General features: G+C 38.2%; 1 protein-coding gene across 5 annotated transcripts in view; it reads right to left on the bottom strand.

Annotated features, from left to right (window-relative positions):
* Positions 1-18,746, bottom strand: part of DMD (dystrophin) — a 3,436,004-nt gene that overhangs the window by 1,761,723 nt on the left and 1,655,535 nt on the right. For all 5 annotated transcript variants that reach the window (XM_077482558.1, XM_077482560.1, XM_077482557.1 and 2 more), the window contains one exon: positions 15,902-16,096. In XM_077482558.1, the coding sequence (XP_077338684.1) occupies positions 15,902-16,096 (195 nt within the window). The remainder of the gene's footprint in view (positions 1-15,901; positions 16,097-18,746) is intronic.

The following is an 18,746-nucleotide window of genomic DNA, read 5'->3' as shown; positions in this document are numbered from 1 at the left end:
GTACTTTGGCAAGGGGACCCCCTCCCTCGATAAGCACCTCACTCCTGTGTTGATAAGGGCCGCTTGCCTACTACCTTGGCCTGGTAATTGTAGCGTCTATGGGTCGGGGGACTTTTTGGAGGCACCACTAAAGGAACAACATGTTAATCTAATTTATACGTTTTCAGCACTATCACACTTTGAATGACAATTATTCAGGCCTGCAGCACTGTACCCAAATTAATTTTATGTTATTAATTAACTTTATGTGATTTTTTTGAGACAGATAGATCTTCCTTTTTGATGATATTTAATCAAAATGTTCTGTCGTTTTTTTTTTACAATATAAAGGAAAAAATCTAAATCAAAGTTTCTGTTATAAAACTTTGCAAATAAACAATAATTTTTCATAAATGTAGGCCAAAATGTATTCTGCTACATGTCTTTGGTAAAAATAACTGAAATCATTGTAAATTATTTAGTCTGTGTGAAAGTTATACAGTATATATTTGAACATTGATCAATTGTGATATACTGAACGCCTCTCATTTCTTGAGACTACATTTTCTTTTTTCAGAAAGTTGTAATTTTAGCATGTTATTTCATACTCACAAGATATGCATATTTACAATTAATGAAAAAGTCCATTCAAAAGTTAATTTCCTGACTAGGGATGAGCTGAATACCCCCAGGTTCGGTTCGCACCAGAACGTGCGTATAGGGAAAAAGTTTGCAAACTCCATTAAAGTTTAGGGAACATGAACATGAAAAATCAAAAGTGCTAATTTTAAAGCCTTATATGCAAGTTATTGCCATAAAAAGTGTATGGGGACCCGGGTACTGCCCTAGGGGACATGTATCAATGCCAAAAAGTTTTTAAAAGGACAGTTTTTTCAGGAGCAATGATTTTAATAATGCTTAAAGTGAAACAATAAAACTTAAATATTCCTTTAAATATCGTGCCTGGGGGTCCCCTTAGTCTGCCTGTAAAGTGGCGCATATGTGCAATGTGTAGGACAGTGCCACAGCAAAATTATATTTCTAAAGGAAACAATTTCCTTTAAACTTGCTTGCAGCTGTAATGTATTGCTGGCTCGCAGCAATATACATAAAAAATCAAGGACAAAATTGGCGTGGTTCCCCCAGTCCATACCAGGCCCTTCCGGAGCTTTGCATTTTAAGGGGAACTCCACACCAATTGTTTTTAAAAAAACAGCGTGGGGACACCTCAAAATCCATACCAGACCCTTATATGTGCAAACAGCCTGGCAGGCCAGGGAAGGGGGAGCGACGAGTGAGCGCCCCCCTCCTGAACCATACCAGGCCACTTGCCCTCAACATGGAGAGGGTGCTTTGGGGTTCATGTTCAAACCCCAACCAGTCTCCCCTGTATGTGTTAACCTTCCAGCTGTCAGTCCTCAGAAGATGTTTAATAACCCCTAGTTCCCAGTCCTTAGTGCATATGCATTAAACCCTCAACTAACAGTTTCCAGAATATATGGCATAATACGTCACATTTACTTAATGTACCGCACAAAATAACAGTCTTATCTCCACTGGCCCTGATCCAATACTGATATTTTTTCCACTGCCCTATTTCCTGAATTATGTCTCCAGCATCAGGTCCCCTGTCCCTGGACTCCATAACACAGTCCGTGCTAATAACCTGCTTGAGTTTTGGTGGTATGTTTTTCCACCATCATTCTAATCTACACTGATCACACTCCTCTTGCTTCAGTGTTATCTGCACCAATTTCACGGCCCACGGTCCTGATCACACTCTCCCCAACAGATCTTCTGTCTGAAAATAACCTGTTTTAATTTGCCCTGGACACTAACTTTGACCTTTATCCTAGCTCTGTGACGCCCCCCCCCCCAATGCAGCTCCATATTTTGCTTCTGTATATAATGCCCACCATCCACATTCCTTTCCTCTGCATATTGTCCATTATTATACCCCATCCTGTGCTTACTGTCCACTGTCATACCCACTGCATCCCTCTCTATACCTATCACCATATTTTTTAGTTGTTTTGTGGCAAATCAGCAAAGATCAGTAACCACAATTTGTGACTCCAAAGGTCAACTGTATTGCTTATTCTCATTCCCTCCACATATCTCTCCCATGCAATATCCACACCTTGCCGTTATCATTTTTTAATTAATTGTTCTTCTTTTAAAAGACTAGGGGCATGTGTTTTGCATGTACAATAACAATAAACTTCTAGAATAAGAACAAGAAAAAAGCTGTGACAGCTTTGTGTGTGTGCATGTTTAAAGAGAGTTTAATAAGTAATAAGATATGCATTCATATTGCTATCTATTTCATTACTGTACGCATACAACATTGTATTTCAAGAAAATAGAAATACATTATTCTACATAGTCAAGTAAAAAAAAAATGCTCCAAGCTATTTTAAGTATGAAAGTGCCAAGGGAAACAGTGTAACCTGGTTAAGAAAAGAGCATATGACTTTCATTTCTAAGAAAAAAGGATTAGAGAAAGCCATTAGCAACTGGAGTCACACCAGCCTTTAGGGAGAGGATCCATCTCTGAGTCTCCTGAAGAAGAAAAATCATAGCAATACCGACTCTAGGTCCAGTTCATTTTCAGCAACTCAAATTTGTCTTTTGCTGACAATCAAAGGACAACACCGGGTGTAAAAATCTATTCCCAAGTGTTTCCTGCATAACCATCTCCTAAATGGTGCACTCTGACAGATTAAGAAGGAAAGTATTCAATCACGGTGAGTCCCAAGCGGCTGATAACATGGTTACATGAAGAGTAGACTTAAAAAGGGAATTGCAAAAAATACGACATTTTGTCCTCATAATCAACAACCACATAGTGATGTTTGTATGACATTATGTAATGTTTACAATTTACAATTTAATTCAAGTAAAATCATATAAATATATTATTTAGCCTTCATATATAATTTGATATATACATTTTTTTTTTACTTATTGCAGGTTTAAAAAAGTATTATTTTTAAATTTACCTTAAAGGCCATCAGTCATTAAGAAAGGCTTTGAAGACATGAAGCACAACACTAATTAAAAAGATGTATTTGCGAGGTTAGTTTGTTTTGGAATGGCAATACATTGTAATATTAAATTCACTTTGGGCTCAGTCATTTTGAATATTTATTTGCTGTATTTAGGCATTGTGCCTTAGCTATAGGTTATGCAGCTTTTAGTTACAGAGTCAGAGATTTAACGCTGTACACATGTTTAACCGTTTAATCTATGCACATTTTTTAAAACTTTCTTCTGGGAACATAGACAAATCACCCATCATCTCTGTATTAAAGCTTAAGCTGTACATCTGCACCTCAGCTGACACCAGTGTTGCAACAATAATTGGCACCTATGCTGGTGTTGTATCTTTGCCTATGTGGGTGCTCTGCCCATTTAGAACACAGCCTGTGCTGCAGCTGTTTTTAAATGCACACAACATACAATGGTCAGAGATACAACACCAGCACTGATATCAGTTTTAGCTGCAGCAATCATGTTGGCCAGAGTGCGGAAATACAGCACAAGTTGTACTTTAATACAAAGAAAAAGCTAAATAGGTGAACACAGGTGCTATTTCACTAACATGGTGTCCAGTGTTCAGCATTAAAACAAAAAGTAAATACAAACAGCTAAATTCAAAATGAACATACATCTATGTATATATGTGATCTGTTTTATCTGGCAAAATGTTTAAAACTACGTTTTTGACACCTTTGTGATTCACACAGTGCTGGATGCACAGCAATAAATGGAACACTACTATTTACTGTTGCAGATCTGCAGCTTCCTATGTCAGCTTGTCAGTTCCACACCTCTAGCATGCTCACTAGACAATGAATGAGCATTACTGCCCTTGTGTCCCTACCTGTGTTTTTCTGCTTCTGTGAACAGCCTAATAACATCATCCAATTCTAAGCACCCTGATACATGTTAAACTAAATGGACACATTACAAGCTAATTGAACAATTTGCTTTGGTTTACCAACAACTACCTTTATGATTGGAAATACATTTAATATTTTACTCTGGTAGCCCTTCAAACTACATAGCTCATGGCATATCTGAGGGAGTCGTACAAAGATTGAGAAATTCAATTTTAATATGTGTGGTCAGCTTTAGATTGGCAGCATTGTGCAATGTCATTCTGAGTGACTGACTTAAGGTCTTTCAAGTAGTATATTCTGCATCATTTTACATAAAATATTTCAGATATCACAATGTTTTCTATCCTGGTACAATCTTACAGACTTACACCCCAATAAAAGTCAATTCACAGGGACAACAGAGAGAAGTCAGTTTGGACTGCCTGTGGGTTGAGCATCAAGCACATATATAGAAATAACTTGCAAAATGTATGCATATTAAGCCTTGGCTAGGTTGTTGCCCAGGCCCAAACTCTGCAGGATGGGAAAGCTATTTGTGTACCACCATGACCCCCCCCTTCCCCCACATGAAAATTATTTAAAAATGGCAAAAGTATGGGGCGTGGCTTGCGGCTGATGGCAATGAATGGCTGATTCAGGAGTTCTGGAGATAAACAGCGGATCACAAGCAACAAGGTCTCCCTGGGGCACAACTCTAGCTTCCTCCGATGCACAACAGCACCATGTCTCATAAGAGAAAGGACAATTAAAAGCCAAAAAAGCTGACAGCCTTTTTCTCTCAGCCACAGCAGAAGCACTTTCAGGATTGAAGATTTGGAAGACAGATCCAGTGTAATAATACCAAAATCCGGGGTATCCCTGAATCTGTCAGCAAAGGAGAATTGAAGGCCTATGCTGAGACATTGTTCTCCTCTATATTGCCCAATCTCACAGGAATTGAACTTATGATTGACCGCATACATCGCCTGCCAAAACTGTCATTTACCCCTGCCCATGATCCTCGAGATATACTCCTCATGATGCATTTTTTCACCTAAAAGAACAGATTATGCAAACAACTCGTAGGATGAAAATTCTTCCTGAACCATATGATAATCTACAACTTTTTATTGATTTTTCACAATACACCATGCAATGGAAATTCCCCACTAAGCTCTCAGTTGAGTGGAAATGAAGCTCTCACATTGTGACATCTCTAGAGAAGGGTCTAAAGCTAATTAAGACCTGGAATATCATTCCCACACAATCACCAGCACCAAGCCCAAAGAAAAATGATCCCAACAAAGGATCAGAGAGATAACAAATGAACCACAACTTCCAGGATGACACCCGAATACACGGCCAAGTATCATCATACTATAAAATAAATAAAAATATGCTGCGCTTATTTAAATTTCAGTACAGATTACAATACAACATCAGCAGCTAGAACAATATTGAAGAAAAGTCAATGAAAAGCATATATGTGTAGCACTTACCCTCAAAGGAGCTGCTGGTTTTTGTTGGGCTTACTGTTACCTCACCTTCTCACCATGTCCGTCTTAGGGGTCCCATTGTAGAGTGGATTAAAGAATATTAGTTCCGACACTTAGTCCTTTTTCTGGATGTTTATTTAACAAAAACACACACTTTTGCAATAGAGGGATATATGATAAGGGGAATTCAGGTACCTTTGTGGTTTTGGGGGTTAGAGGTATTTCCTTGATCCAGAGGACAAACAATTTCCACAAGCTGGATCCAGCAATCACCGGATAGGCCTCTCACTAGCAGCCGGTGAGATGCTCAAACAAAGTCTCTGCCACAAACTTGATAAGTTTAGCAAACTTGTTAAGCAATCCTCTGCCACAGGAAGGCACAATAAGCTTCTGGTTGCAAAGTTAAAGAGTTTCCCCACAGTACCTGATTTTTTCAGCCGACCCGGCGACACTGTGTGGTAGACAACCTAGGATGCATCCTCCAACTGAGTCTCCAGGCTTCTCCATGAGGCACCAGCCTTATTGCTCGGTCCTCCTCAGAAAAGTCCTCCCCTGGATCCTCCAGTTGCTTGGCTTCTCCCCACAGGCAAGACAGCACAGGATTATGTCTGGATCAGTAGGCCCCAGAACCTCTGGGCCTACTCTTCAGTTGCGAAGCCTCAGGCTAGCTGGCCCCAGAGGCATTGATCAAAGCAGCACACACCCCAGGCCAGGAGGGCCACGAGGTCGGGGAAAACAAACCCAAAAAAATGGTGAGAAGGAGGTATATGACAGAAGAAACCATCACCCAATCACACAGCCACTTACCCTCCTTAGTGGGCCCTCACTAAAAAGCCCACATTAGCATGTAAATGATATAGGAAGCCTATCAATCTCCAAACACCATACTTCTATAACAGCAGACCAAATAATTGATGCAGCAACCCCAGCTAACAGCTCTCCTTGTTCAATATGCACTCCAGCAATGTTCACCACACAAATATCATCCCATGTGAATAGAAGGAGATAAACGTCATTGCGCAGTACATCAAACAGCATTTATTTTAAATAAAAGCAAGGGAATTAACTCATATTTTCAGCAAATAAAAATGGCTTGTATTTGTTTAAAAAAATAGCAGTTCCCACCAGAAATATTGCCACCGCATCCCAGCATGCACTTGCGTCTCATCATGACTCCTCTCTACGTTGTTTCGTCACAGAATGACGTCCTCAGGGGTGTGGCTAGATGGACGCTCAGTTGATTTATATATGCAGGAATTACTAATTAAAATGCAGAAGTGGGCTGGGCTCCAAACACTGGTTGTTATGCAGACAATCACAGCCATTAAGGCAGCAACATAATTTCTTTATATTTTCATTTGATTAGCCACTTCATTCAAGAAAAAAGATCAACCTATAAAGGGTGTATTCACTTCATAATGTGCACAAAAAAATACACATCAAAGAAGTATAAAAAAAAATCTGTTACAGAAAATATATAATACTCGGACACATGCCCATCTTGTGGAAAGAGGGAATATCACACTAAAACATATAAATATAACACATTTATTCAATAACACTATACCTGTGATAACTATTTCACTCCATTATCTCCTTGCTATACAGAAATTCATTTCTACTTTCATACCCCCAACATATGAGCAGTATATAACTACACACTGGCCGAATAGACCCTCCTTTTAATACCTGTTTGACTGACTTGTCTGATGACTCTACTTGTTATTCAATTTATTTTTTATTTTATAATATAATATTTGTCTAGCAGATGTCCCAATGATACCAGTAAAGTCTCTAACTCAGCCACTTTGAAAGAAAGCTCCTAGCTGTAAGTACAGTTTGATTATACCCATAAACCCTGCTACAGCCCAGCACACACAACATGGGAATCAATGTCTTATCCATAAATGCCAAGGGCTTAAACCACCTAGCCAAAAGGGCGACCTTATGGAAAGAAGCTAATGCCCATAAAAGTGACATCCTATGCATACAGGAGACCCACTTTCCTCTCCATCATTCTCCTCTGTATACCCATAAAAACTTCCTCATATCTACAAATCCTGCATTCCAGCCCAGAAGAGAGGCATAATGATAGCAATAAAATACACTGTTGCCTTTACCCCTCATAAAGAAGTCATGGAAAAGGTTGTAGATTCATTATCCTGATTTGTGACATTAACTCCACAAAATTCACCTTGGTAGATGTCTATGCCCTTAACACCCACCAGACTCGATTTATGACCTCTCTCCCCAAGAAAATTAAGAAAATACAGAAATGATCACTGTTTGTGGAGACTTCGATGCTGCTGTTAACCCTCAGATGGACTCGACCTCTACAACCATCAGACATGCGTCTACATAAAGCCAGTTAGCCATGGCTCATATTCTCATATAGGTTACTTTCTAGCGGGCAAGTGACTTTTGCAAAAAACCTTTAAAACCTCTATAAATGTGATTACATGGTCTTGTGTAATGTATTTCAGACTGCTGCAGTCTCATCCTCCTTTCCTCAGGAAATTTTAGAGGCTTTGCTTGCTACACTGCCAAAACCAGGAAAAATACCTGAAAAAAAAATATTCCACCCTATATCCTTATTAAATAATGATGTTAAAATATATGCTAAACTTATCACACTCAGTCAGTCAGATATTATCCCAACTTTAATTAATATAGATCAATTGGGCTTTACCAAAGGAAGACAGTCTTCCGATGCCACTAGAAGATATACATCATCCACTTGGCGGGATGAACCAGAACGTCTTTTCTGCTCTCTGCTTGCTCTGGATGCAGAGAAGGCGTTCAATAGGATCCACTGAGGTTACCTTAGAACAACCCTCACAAAATTTGGTTTCTCAGGACAGATCCTCTCTGCAATCTTGGCCCTATACACATCCCCATTCACTAGAGTGTACTCCTCAGGTAAGCTATAACAACTAGACATGTGCATTCGTTTTCGCCCAAATGCATTTTTGTCAGAATTTTGGGTATTTTCATTGTTTTAACAAACGATAAGGAATGTACAGAATCCAAAAAATGAAAGATCCGACATAAACAAATGCTTTTCATTGCGACAACAGTTTGATATAGATAGGAGATTTGACATGACGCTGACAATAGCAATCTGTGTCCATCGAGCCTGTGGTCTAATGTGCCTAACCTTAGCTCTTTTAGTCCAAGATTATTCTACATAAAGAGAAAAGATTTGACATAGAGAGAAAAGATTCAACATTATAGAGACAATAGCAAAAAAGTTTGAATGTGCCTAACCTAACTCTATTAGTCCAAGATTATTTGACATAGAAAAGATTTGGAATGAAGATTTGAGTGGAAGAATCACTAGCAACAGTTTATAACTCCCTTCAGATTTTCCATATACTCTCCTACTACAAGGTGAATGAGTCAAAGTCACACATTTTAAATATTGGAATAGACAAAATCATCAGAAAGACCTTATAAGAAATGTATCCATTTTCATGGAAAGATGATGGTATACCCTACCTGAGTACTATCTTAAATTCATGTGACTCCCTGTACTCAGCTAACTATGCTCCTAGGATATGAAAACTCAAAGACCAACTCTCACGACTAGCAAAACATCAACTGTCATGGTCAGGCAGCTTGGCGACCTTTAAAATGCAGGTACTACCTTAAATTGTGTATGCTTTTAGAACAGTACCCATTCCAGTCTCAAAATTATTTTTCACTATGCTACAATCTTTGAACTCATATTTATGGCAAGGTAAAAAAGCATGTTGTGCTTTCAGTAAACTAACAAAATCCAGGACAGCGGGTGGGGATCTTTATGATTACTACTTAACTGCCATCTCAGCACAGAGCAAACAATGGTTTACATATACGCATAGTTCTTTGTGGTGTGATTTAGAAAAGACAACGATACCCCATGGAGACTTAGTATCACACCTACATGTATACCAACTCTTGCCAAAATGACCTAATATGTTTCCTCCCACAGTTCAAGCTACTTTAAAACCATGGAAATACTTCACCGCACAACTAGAAAAATCAGAATCTACATCAGAACTCCCTATTCCTCTGGCAGCTTTATCTAACCTCACCCCTGCCTTGTCATTAAAGCAGAGTTCCACCCAAAAGTGAAACTTCCACTTTAAGCTCTCCTTGCCCGATTACATGTCACATTTGGCATGTCATTTTTTTGGGGACTTTTTAAGATTAATTTTGAGAGGGACTTCCTTGTCCCACTTCCTACTTCCATCTTCAGGCTGCCTAGGTTACTTCTCCCTCTCTGCAATCTTCTGGGACACATCACAGGTCCCAGAAGATTGCCTGTCCACTCAGAGAGTGCAGCACAACTCGCGCATGTGCATTGTGTGTCTGGATGTGAAGCCACAATCTGTCACGGCCGGGTGCCCACAGTTGCTATGGCAGCGCCGTGGAGAAGAGGGGTAGAGGAGTGAGGCTTCGGGTTTATACATTGCTGGATCATGGGACAGGTGAGTGTCTGTTTATTAAAAGTCAGCAGCTATGCTTTTTGTAGCTGCTGACTTTTAATAAACTGAAAAAAGCCTGGAATTCTGCTTTAACACATTAGACCCAACAGTGTACCTCCAGCATTTCAGGTCTTTTTCAAGATGGCTCCTTAAAAAACTTTTCCCACTTGGAAAAAAAAATGGACCAACACCACTGAAACATAAGTAGCTAATGTAAACATTCTAAGGGAAAATATGGCAAAAGAACAATGAGTAGGAAATAGGGAGAGAATGTTTGTTTGTAAATTTGTTTTCATTCATATTAAATAGGCAGGTTCACTTATCTTAACCTTAGTTACTGCAGACTCCCTCCTCTCTGTGCAACTGTTCTTTAGAAATCGCTTCTCTTTGGCGCTATTTAGGCCGCAGGAACTCTGATGTCATTTTTTACACTGCAGGACCACCAGTCCTGCATTGTAACTATAGATGTCAACAACCTGATCCCAACCGGGAGTGCCGAAGAAAGTAATGGCTGCCAGGGGTAAGGTAAGTAAAACTGCTTTTTAATGGTACCTTTGATAAAAAATCAGCACTTAATCTTTGCAGTGTGGGGGACCTCCATTGAAATGGTAGTGTTGACATTTCCAATGCAGCTTGAAGTAGCATTTTTTCTTTCAGATTTTCTGGTGGTTAAAGTACATGTTGCTCTTATAATAGTTTATTGGAAAGACACCAAGAGTAAATTATTTCCTAGCACAACCCCCCCCCCCCCCAAAAAAAAAATAATAAAGATAAATGGCATGACTGCCTACAAATAGTTTTGTCTGTCTGGTAAATACCTAGGGGAACAAAGGCAATCTATGGCTACATCATGCAGATAAACCCTCCCGCCGGCTGTAATACATCAGAAAAACTGGATCTAGGCAATGTTCTGATATACTAAGTCAAAGATAAATGAAACACACTGCACTGAATTTGTAACTGCCATAAAAACAAATGTCACTGTCCAACCATGTAAACCACTCTCTGGTTTTAAAGCATAGTAAAGCATAGTTGTGGACTTTAAAAAATAAGATTGTTTTTGGCTAGCACGTGAACTGTTATTGGATATTTATTAGAGGGAATTCTGTGCACCATTTTTACTGCATTAACCAAGTTGTAATTGATTGTAATCAAACGTGTTCTTCTGGGATAGATTTACACTAACATACACAAATGGATAGATCACTGCAGTAAAAACTGTCTTCTGAAGATTGATAAAGCAATAGAACCGTCAAGAATGTGTAATGTAGAGAAGCAGTCACGTGGCTTATCTGCTTAGTTTCACTTAAAGGTATAGCTATAGTACGACACTGTACCACAATTCCTTTTGGTAGTAAGTTGTCTATTTAGGAATCCAATTTCCTTATCTTCTTACAGGAGAGGTGAGGTTTTCCCAAACGCACCCACTTTTGGCTCCTTGCAACCTTTCCTGTACATAAACCCAGATGTATTACAGTATCAGTAGTAAAAAGTTGGAAGTTTGAATCTGATATGTGGTACTTCAAGCAGACAGAAAAGAAGTAACATAGCATTTTCTAAATGAATGGAAATATATCTTTGACTGGACAAGGTGAAGAGAGTGATGTCACCACCACCTTGTCCAATCAGAGAATGCTTTGCATCATTTTGAAACTGCAAACCATTCTCTGACTGGTGCCCATACTCAGCGGTCAATCGTCTGTATTCATCAAACAGCGGGGCAGCCGCTTGGCTCAGGACTTAGAAGCTGAGTGTCTACTACAATGATTTACGGCTACTAGAGAGGTCTTAACAGTATAGTATTTGCATAGTTACATTGGTCTAAGCTGGACCAAAAAATGCCATTCCTATAATTCTTGTTTAAATACTTTATATCAGTGTTTCTCAACCCTTTTTTTAGTCAAAACACCCTTTAAGATTTTGCACTATTTTGAGGCACCCAGTCTAAAATGTAAAAAAAAAATTGTTTTACATAGCACAAAACATCCACAAATTTAGGGTACGCAACGCAAGAGGTGATTTATCTATCAAAGTAAATACACCTTTGCATATTGGTACTGATTAGTATTCCAGTGTTCCTCTTCTCCCTCAGTTTCTCTACCTTATTAAGCTAATGTAACCCCAGTGCTGATGGAGGGGGGCAGGGGAGGGGCAAACAAGGATGCTGTGCAGGCACTTGGCATTCCCCTTATCAACCGATGACATCATAGTTTGTTAGGAAGCCAGCTGCTGGACGGCTGTAATTTTGCACATTTGTGTAATTAAAAGGCAGGCTTGATCCATCAGATGTCTTGTATACAATTTTTTGGCAATTTTTAGGTATTGCCAAGGCACCCCGGAAAAAACCTAAATGCACCCCAAGGTGTCTGAGCACCCCGGTTGAAGAAGGTTGCTCTATACTAATAATTGACAATGTACAAACTGGTTTTACCCATTGCTTAGTATTGCTCTTCAAAGACACCAATGACACTACTTAACATACTCATAACAAAATACAGCATAAATGGAAATTATTCAGACATGTGAAGATTTAAATCACAGTTTTAAACAGTTTTTTCCTGTATAATCAAATGATAAAAAAGCAACAAAGGTTTATTTTTATGTTTTTTAAATGATGGGTGTCGTATACAACATAAATAATATTAGTGATTTATTATACAAATTAACTGTTTTGTATGTATTGCTGTCTTTAAAGCATATATTACTACTAAGGAAACCTCATCATACTGTTATAGTAACAGTGACATCTACAGGATACATATTATAGCATTCAGTTTACAAGTAAAATATGAAGAAGATACCATGTTTTGAGTCTGTAATACAAGAAAAAGAGCAGCAAACAATGACATTTTACATTTGTGTGTTAGAAAAGACAAAAGCAGTAGGTTTTCTTTAAAACAAATCTATAAACAAGATACTGGCTAAGGATATTGAAAGATCATCTGTATATACTTTTATCAGATCTTTGTTAGCCATAGCGCTTCTACTGATTTATATCCAGAATAAGTTCTTTGATGTCGACAGCAAACAAACAGTAACATAAAAATCTATAATGCAGCACTGCTGTGTGCTTCATTCTGACAGCTGAAAATATAAACTAAAGAATGTGAGTGTTTTCCAAGCAAAGATAACTAAGCCCAAAGTAACGGACACTAGTTATCAACAACTTGACGGAACTGGTATTGGAGGAGAATATGGCCTCATGTAGGACTACCCTAAATTATAGCACCACTTTATTAATCTCACCCTGGAGTTAGGATCCCAGTAATGGAATCTGCGGGGGGGGGGGGGGGTTTGTGGGTCATTTGAGCTCAGTATCTTTTAAATTACAATATTGTCAATTTTCTACAGTGTTATAATCTATTATCTATTAAACTGGTACATTGTAGGAGTGCAGTTCACTGGAATGGTCTTTGGGCCACCCTAGTTGAACCAATTGTTTGATTATTTTTGTTTCACCAATAAAGCCTTATATATTTTTAAAATTATACCATGGTTGACCCTTCACTTTTTTATCTTCCTGGTGACATCTCATTGTCACAACCTCTCATTATTACACAAAACATTATTTCACTCATGCAAGTCTTTCACAACTTAAGTCAACCTCTACTTTTTGCAAGCCTCTACGCCAGCAGCTGTACTATTTATTCCCTTTTTTAAAGCTTCCTAACAATGATAAATGCCTTTATAAGGTAATACATATTCATTAAACAATGCTAAATAAAAAAATGTCAATTTCAAAATAAAAACACTTGTTATGTTTACCTTGACATATATTTAAATGTGTTCTAAACCATACCTGACCATGGACTGATTACAGACCATTCAATTAAAAGGTAGGGCGGAAGCTAAGCATTGTCAGGTTGGGGAGTGATGCAGAGCCAGAACTGATTGTAAATAGGGGAAAAAGGATTTAGAATCAAAGCTGATTGTTGCTGATGGCTGTAGAGGAATAAAAAACTATTTATGAAGATAAAAGAGATAGAGAGAGCTGACAGTGGACTAGGGGAAATTAAGGGGGAAGTAGGCAGATCAATTACCAAGATTATGAACCAAAAATACATATGCATATGGTCTGATGCATATTTGATCATGGCTGCAGGGAAGATTGGAAAATGATTTTGAACCTCTTTGTACAGAAAATACTGATCATGGCTAGGGAGAAGGAAAAAAAGATAGTGGGTGGAGTGGTGGGAGGTAGACTGTAATGTAAACCTAGCTATAGTGGAGAGAGAGAGACCGAGTGGCTTTATTATTTATATTTCATTGTGTAGAAGATAATATACAAGCAGGAGAGACAAAGAAGTGCAATAGGCGTCAAATGCTGCATGCTGTGTTGGTAGGTTAAATACTGCACATTAAAATCCCTGGGTCATATATCAACAATTGTTTCTCCCACCTGGAGGAGGAATTACAGTTCATGAAATATATAGATATGTGTGAAATGATGGTTCAGCTTTTTGTGCCAGCTATGGCACAATTCCACAAGTGGGGGAGCTTAAGTTGGCCATACGTTACTCACTTTTTTTGCATTCATTCAGCCGGCCGAATGAAAAAAATGGAGCAGATTTCCCCAACCACACATACAAGGTGGATTTGGAAATCCTGCCCTGCCATCAGAATACACTGATCAGTACTGAAGCCCATAGGCTGCATGCACTAATCGAGCTGAGATTTTCCAACAAGCTCATTCATGAAAAGTATATCAATAGATCAATTTCTCAAAGACAGGGAAGGCCATAGATGAATCGAAATTCCACCAGTCTGGCAGGAGTGGGGAGAATTTTGATCCATGTATGGCCAGCTTTAATGTAATAGACCAGGCATAGAACAATCAGAATTTTTGCATATTTGTGAAATGTCAGTTGATATATCATATGTGTTTCAGAGGCTATGGAAGACATTAGTAGACAGTAGAGTAAGGAAAGCATTCAGAAACTATTTACTATAGAAAATGATAGAATCCTAACACATTGGGCAGGATTGCTGGAGAGTAAGGGGAAGCCTGCAGCAACTGTTTTTGTAGATAGTGAAGAAAGAGCTGCCAAAGACTGTTGTGTGGATCTTGGATGAAGAGCAGCAAGAGAAGCTACCAGGGACAGTGTGGGGGGAGCTGTGATAGATGTTTGATGGACAATGTGTGTACTGGGTAATGGTCAAATCTGAAGGATGATTCATGCCCCAGCAATAAAAGTAAACTTACAATCCCTCATTATATTACACAAAATGACAGGATAAACTGTTGGAATTCTCCCAAGTCAACCAGAGCTGTTCCAAGTACTTAAAACTCAACAGAATCTTTCCAGATTGTAGTTGAGTGCCCATTTTCTCACAATGCTCAGATACAGGCACAGGCCCCTTTAATCCCTTTAAAAAAAACAAACAGGAAAGATACTACCCCTGCCTTTGTCCCTTAACAGCTGGGAGATGCCCTACCTCCTACCTACCCGATGAGGAAGGAGGTAACTTGGTATGTGATCTACAGCCAGGTGAATGACCCTTCACTGTCAGAGCCAGTGTGTGGACAGCAAACAACTTCTCCAAAAGACCAGGTACTATGGAAAGCCCCACCTTGATTACTACTAGAGTACTCCAGTTTCAGTAAATGGCCCTTTGTCCTTGGGTCTTGGATACCAAGAGTATGTGCTTCCAGAGCTACTATGGACTTCACTGAGAGGGATGCTGTTTCCTGAGCATGATCACTAGTAGCTAATTGTATTCTGAACTGTTTTACCAAGGTAGAGATTCACAGCTAGACTCATTGTAGTTATAGTCTTACAGAGACTATGTCGTGCAGCCAAATTACCCTGATTGAGCCATAGTGACATTGCTCTGAAGATGTATTTTTTTTTCAGTTTTGAAGTATTCCACAGTTGATGCATGCTTTTTGTGATGCTGGACCTGTTTTGCATTGTTGCTTTTAATGTTGCACCTGTTTAGAAAACTGAAAATTACAGGTATTTCCTATATGATCCTTCAGCCAGCTAGTTATGCTGGTAAAATAGTCTTGCAGCTTCATTAGAATCATATATTGAAATAAAAAACAATTTTATTAATAAAGGAATTTTCTTACCTTAAGACACTCATCTTGTTTGGTAAGATCTTCACAGTCTTTATTATTAAAACATGAAGAGTTTAGTAGAAGATCAACCTCAGCAACAGACTGCAGGAAGCGTGCAATCTCTGCCAGGTATGTAGAAGGCACATAAGAGGCATCCACTTTCATTCCCTCAATCAATGAACGAGTGCTTTCTTCATGAACAGTTTGCTAGTGTAAAAAAGAATGTTATAATCTAAGTAAGTACTTTAAGGTGTTCAGAAACATTCCACATATTAAGAAAATACTTGAAATGCTGGGCGATTAAATAAAAATTCATGTTTGGGTATAGTTAAAAAAGTGTTGACTTCAAGGAGATGACAATTAATGTAGTACACTATCAATGTAAAACACTATCAAATGGCTTGACATGGTTTTGTTTCAGGGTCACTGAACATTGATTGACTTAATACCTAATTTACTTCTTGTATGTTTCAGGAATTTAAGAGACTAGATTTCTGCTGTTTCCAGAAAGTTTCTGTTGGAGCATCACTCAACTCTTTTCATTAAAAGTTGCACTGGCTTTCAATATTGGTAATAAAGCACAGGAACACAGTTGCAGAGAGACTGCCTCCTCAATCCTTTAAGATACAAGAGCATTGCCAGCATTTATTTATTTATATTTCAGTTTACATACACTGACCTGTAAATGTATATGTATATATATATATATATATATATATATATATATATATATATATATATATATATATATATATATATACATATTTATTATTATTTGATTCTTATTTAACAACAAAGAATTGTGATTTCTAGAATGCAATAGGAAAACATATTTTCAATATAACAAACAGCTAAAATCATACTGGTCCGCACTAACATCAGCCTGTGTTTTCGTTAGACTTATACAATAAGCCCTTTAAAAAACACACAATGCATGTTACATATTTGTTTCAAATAGCATAGTAGCTTATTATATTGTATATACAGTCATTTAAAAGGTTTAGAAAAAAAACAAAGGTATCTGTCAACAAGGGAAAACTAAAAAAATCTTTCATAATACAACTGAAAACAATACACTTTAATTTGTGAAGCTGTGTATGCTATGTTATAAAATACCATTTAATTCAGTAGATATTTTCTTTTACTTTAGTATTTCATTGTTATGGTTGGAAAAAAAAAACTTAATTAGTTCAATAGTCTAATTAATTCCCTGTATTAAGGTAAAAAAATGTTTGACTACCTGGGCTGCCCTCTCACTCCCCTTATACTTACCTGAGCCAGAGATCTAGTGCTGTGCCTGTCTGTAACCACTCTCCAACCCCAAATTCTATACCCTGTTCTCACAGGCTTTGTTGAGACAGTGGGAGCCATTGGCTCCAGCTGCTGTCAGTCAAATCTTGTGAGCAGAGAACAGCAGGCAGGGCAAAGCAGTGCTGTTTGTGTCTATGGATGCAGGCAGTGCAGCTTGGGATAGAGCCCCCAGGTGTGTCACCATAGGAAATGTCTTTTTATAGTAGCACACCAGGATGAGGAACAAGCCCTGAAATCAGTATGTCAAACTGATCAATGAACTGATCCAAATATATAGGCAAGGGATTTTATTTATTTCTGGAGCCCCCCAGATACTGCTCCTTCATGTGAAATTTTAACTTATGTGGCTGGGGTTTCCTTAGAACCATTTACAACAAGAAGCTGTCATATATAGATGCCATAGAAATACTTAATCTACCTATGATGCTCGACTCCCACTAAACAGGGGGCCGAAAAGGCAAAAGATTCGGCATAGGTCTATAGGTTCAGACCAAACTATGGGCTCGGCCCTACCAATGACCTTGTTATCCATACAACAAGATCTTGACTTGCCCTTGCCCACCAATTTTGGAGATGTCTAATAAAGTAATTAGTCATAACTTATAAATGTTCAGGCATTATGCATAAATGAGCAGAACATTAGAATAAGTCTAGCATATAGTGGCTATGGCATGTACTGTGGACGTGTGCACCTTAACATCTAATGGTGGGAATACTATCAAATAAACAGGATGTTTCTTGACTGCCTAAACATGTTTAGGGATAAAAGTATTTTTACTGTCTTAGTCATTGATTCCTTACATAGAGCATTCACGTTGGCCTTTTCCTCATTAACAGCGATATGTTGAAGCAGACTTTGATTTAGCATACCTGTCTTGAAACAAGCACTTTTATTGCCCGATGTTTGAGACACTGCAGGGCACAGCACATTGTACACAGTTTAAAGATTTTTCAGCCCAGATTGATTGCTTTGTTCACAGAGTTGAAATTTCAGCTTTGTTTCAGGCTTGTATGTAAAACTTGCAGCACCATCACTATTCTATTGGTAACATCTCAGAACAGTAATTTATTTAAAAATATATGGTATTATTGTTTGTTTTTTCCATTTGCTCTTGGGCAGAGGAAATAATTATATCCTAATGCGACACATAACTGCATGGTGTTTGCCACTGGGCACAAGCAAAATATTGTTTTACTGCTGTGCCTGATACATTTAAAATTGCATCCCTGAATGAAAATGTGGCCTACTGTTTTTCTAATTATGCATATTTTACACAAATTTTGCCCAAATAAAGCTGATATGGCAAAATATAGATTATAGAAATAACAAGTATGAAAACGTCTCTAAGCAGCGCTCGGTAGGTTTAGTAGAAATTAGTTTGGCATAAACCTTGTTTGATTGATATGCAGATTACAATCTGTACTACACGTTCATTTTGGATCTATTAGCCTGTACTTCCTTTCTTTCCAGACTGTCAACTACCCTTCCCTTCATGTGTGAGTATGACATTGCTATATAATCAATATACACCCCTACCCTGGGTGA

Source organism: Lithobates pipiens, unplaced genomic scaffold, assembly GCF_037356315.1.
Source record: "Lithobates pipiens isolate NorthernLeopardFrog02 unplaced genomic scaffold, aLitPip1_a1.2 Scaffold_16, whole genome shotgun sequence".
NCBI classification, from domain to species: Eukaryota; Metazoa; Chordata; class Amphibia; order Anura; family Ranidae; genus Lithobates; species Lithobates pipiens.
This window is presented reverse-complemented; position numbering and strand designations above follow the sequence as displayed.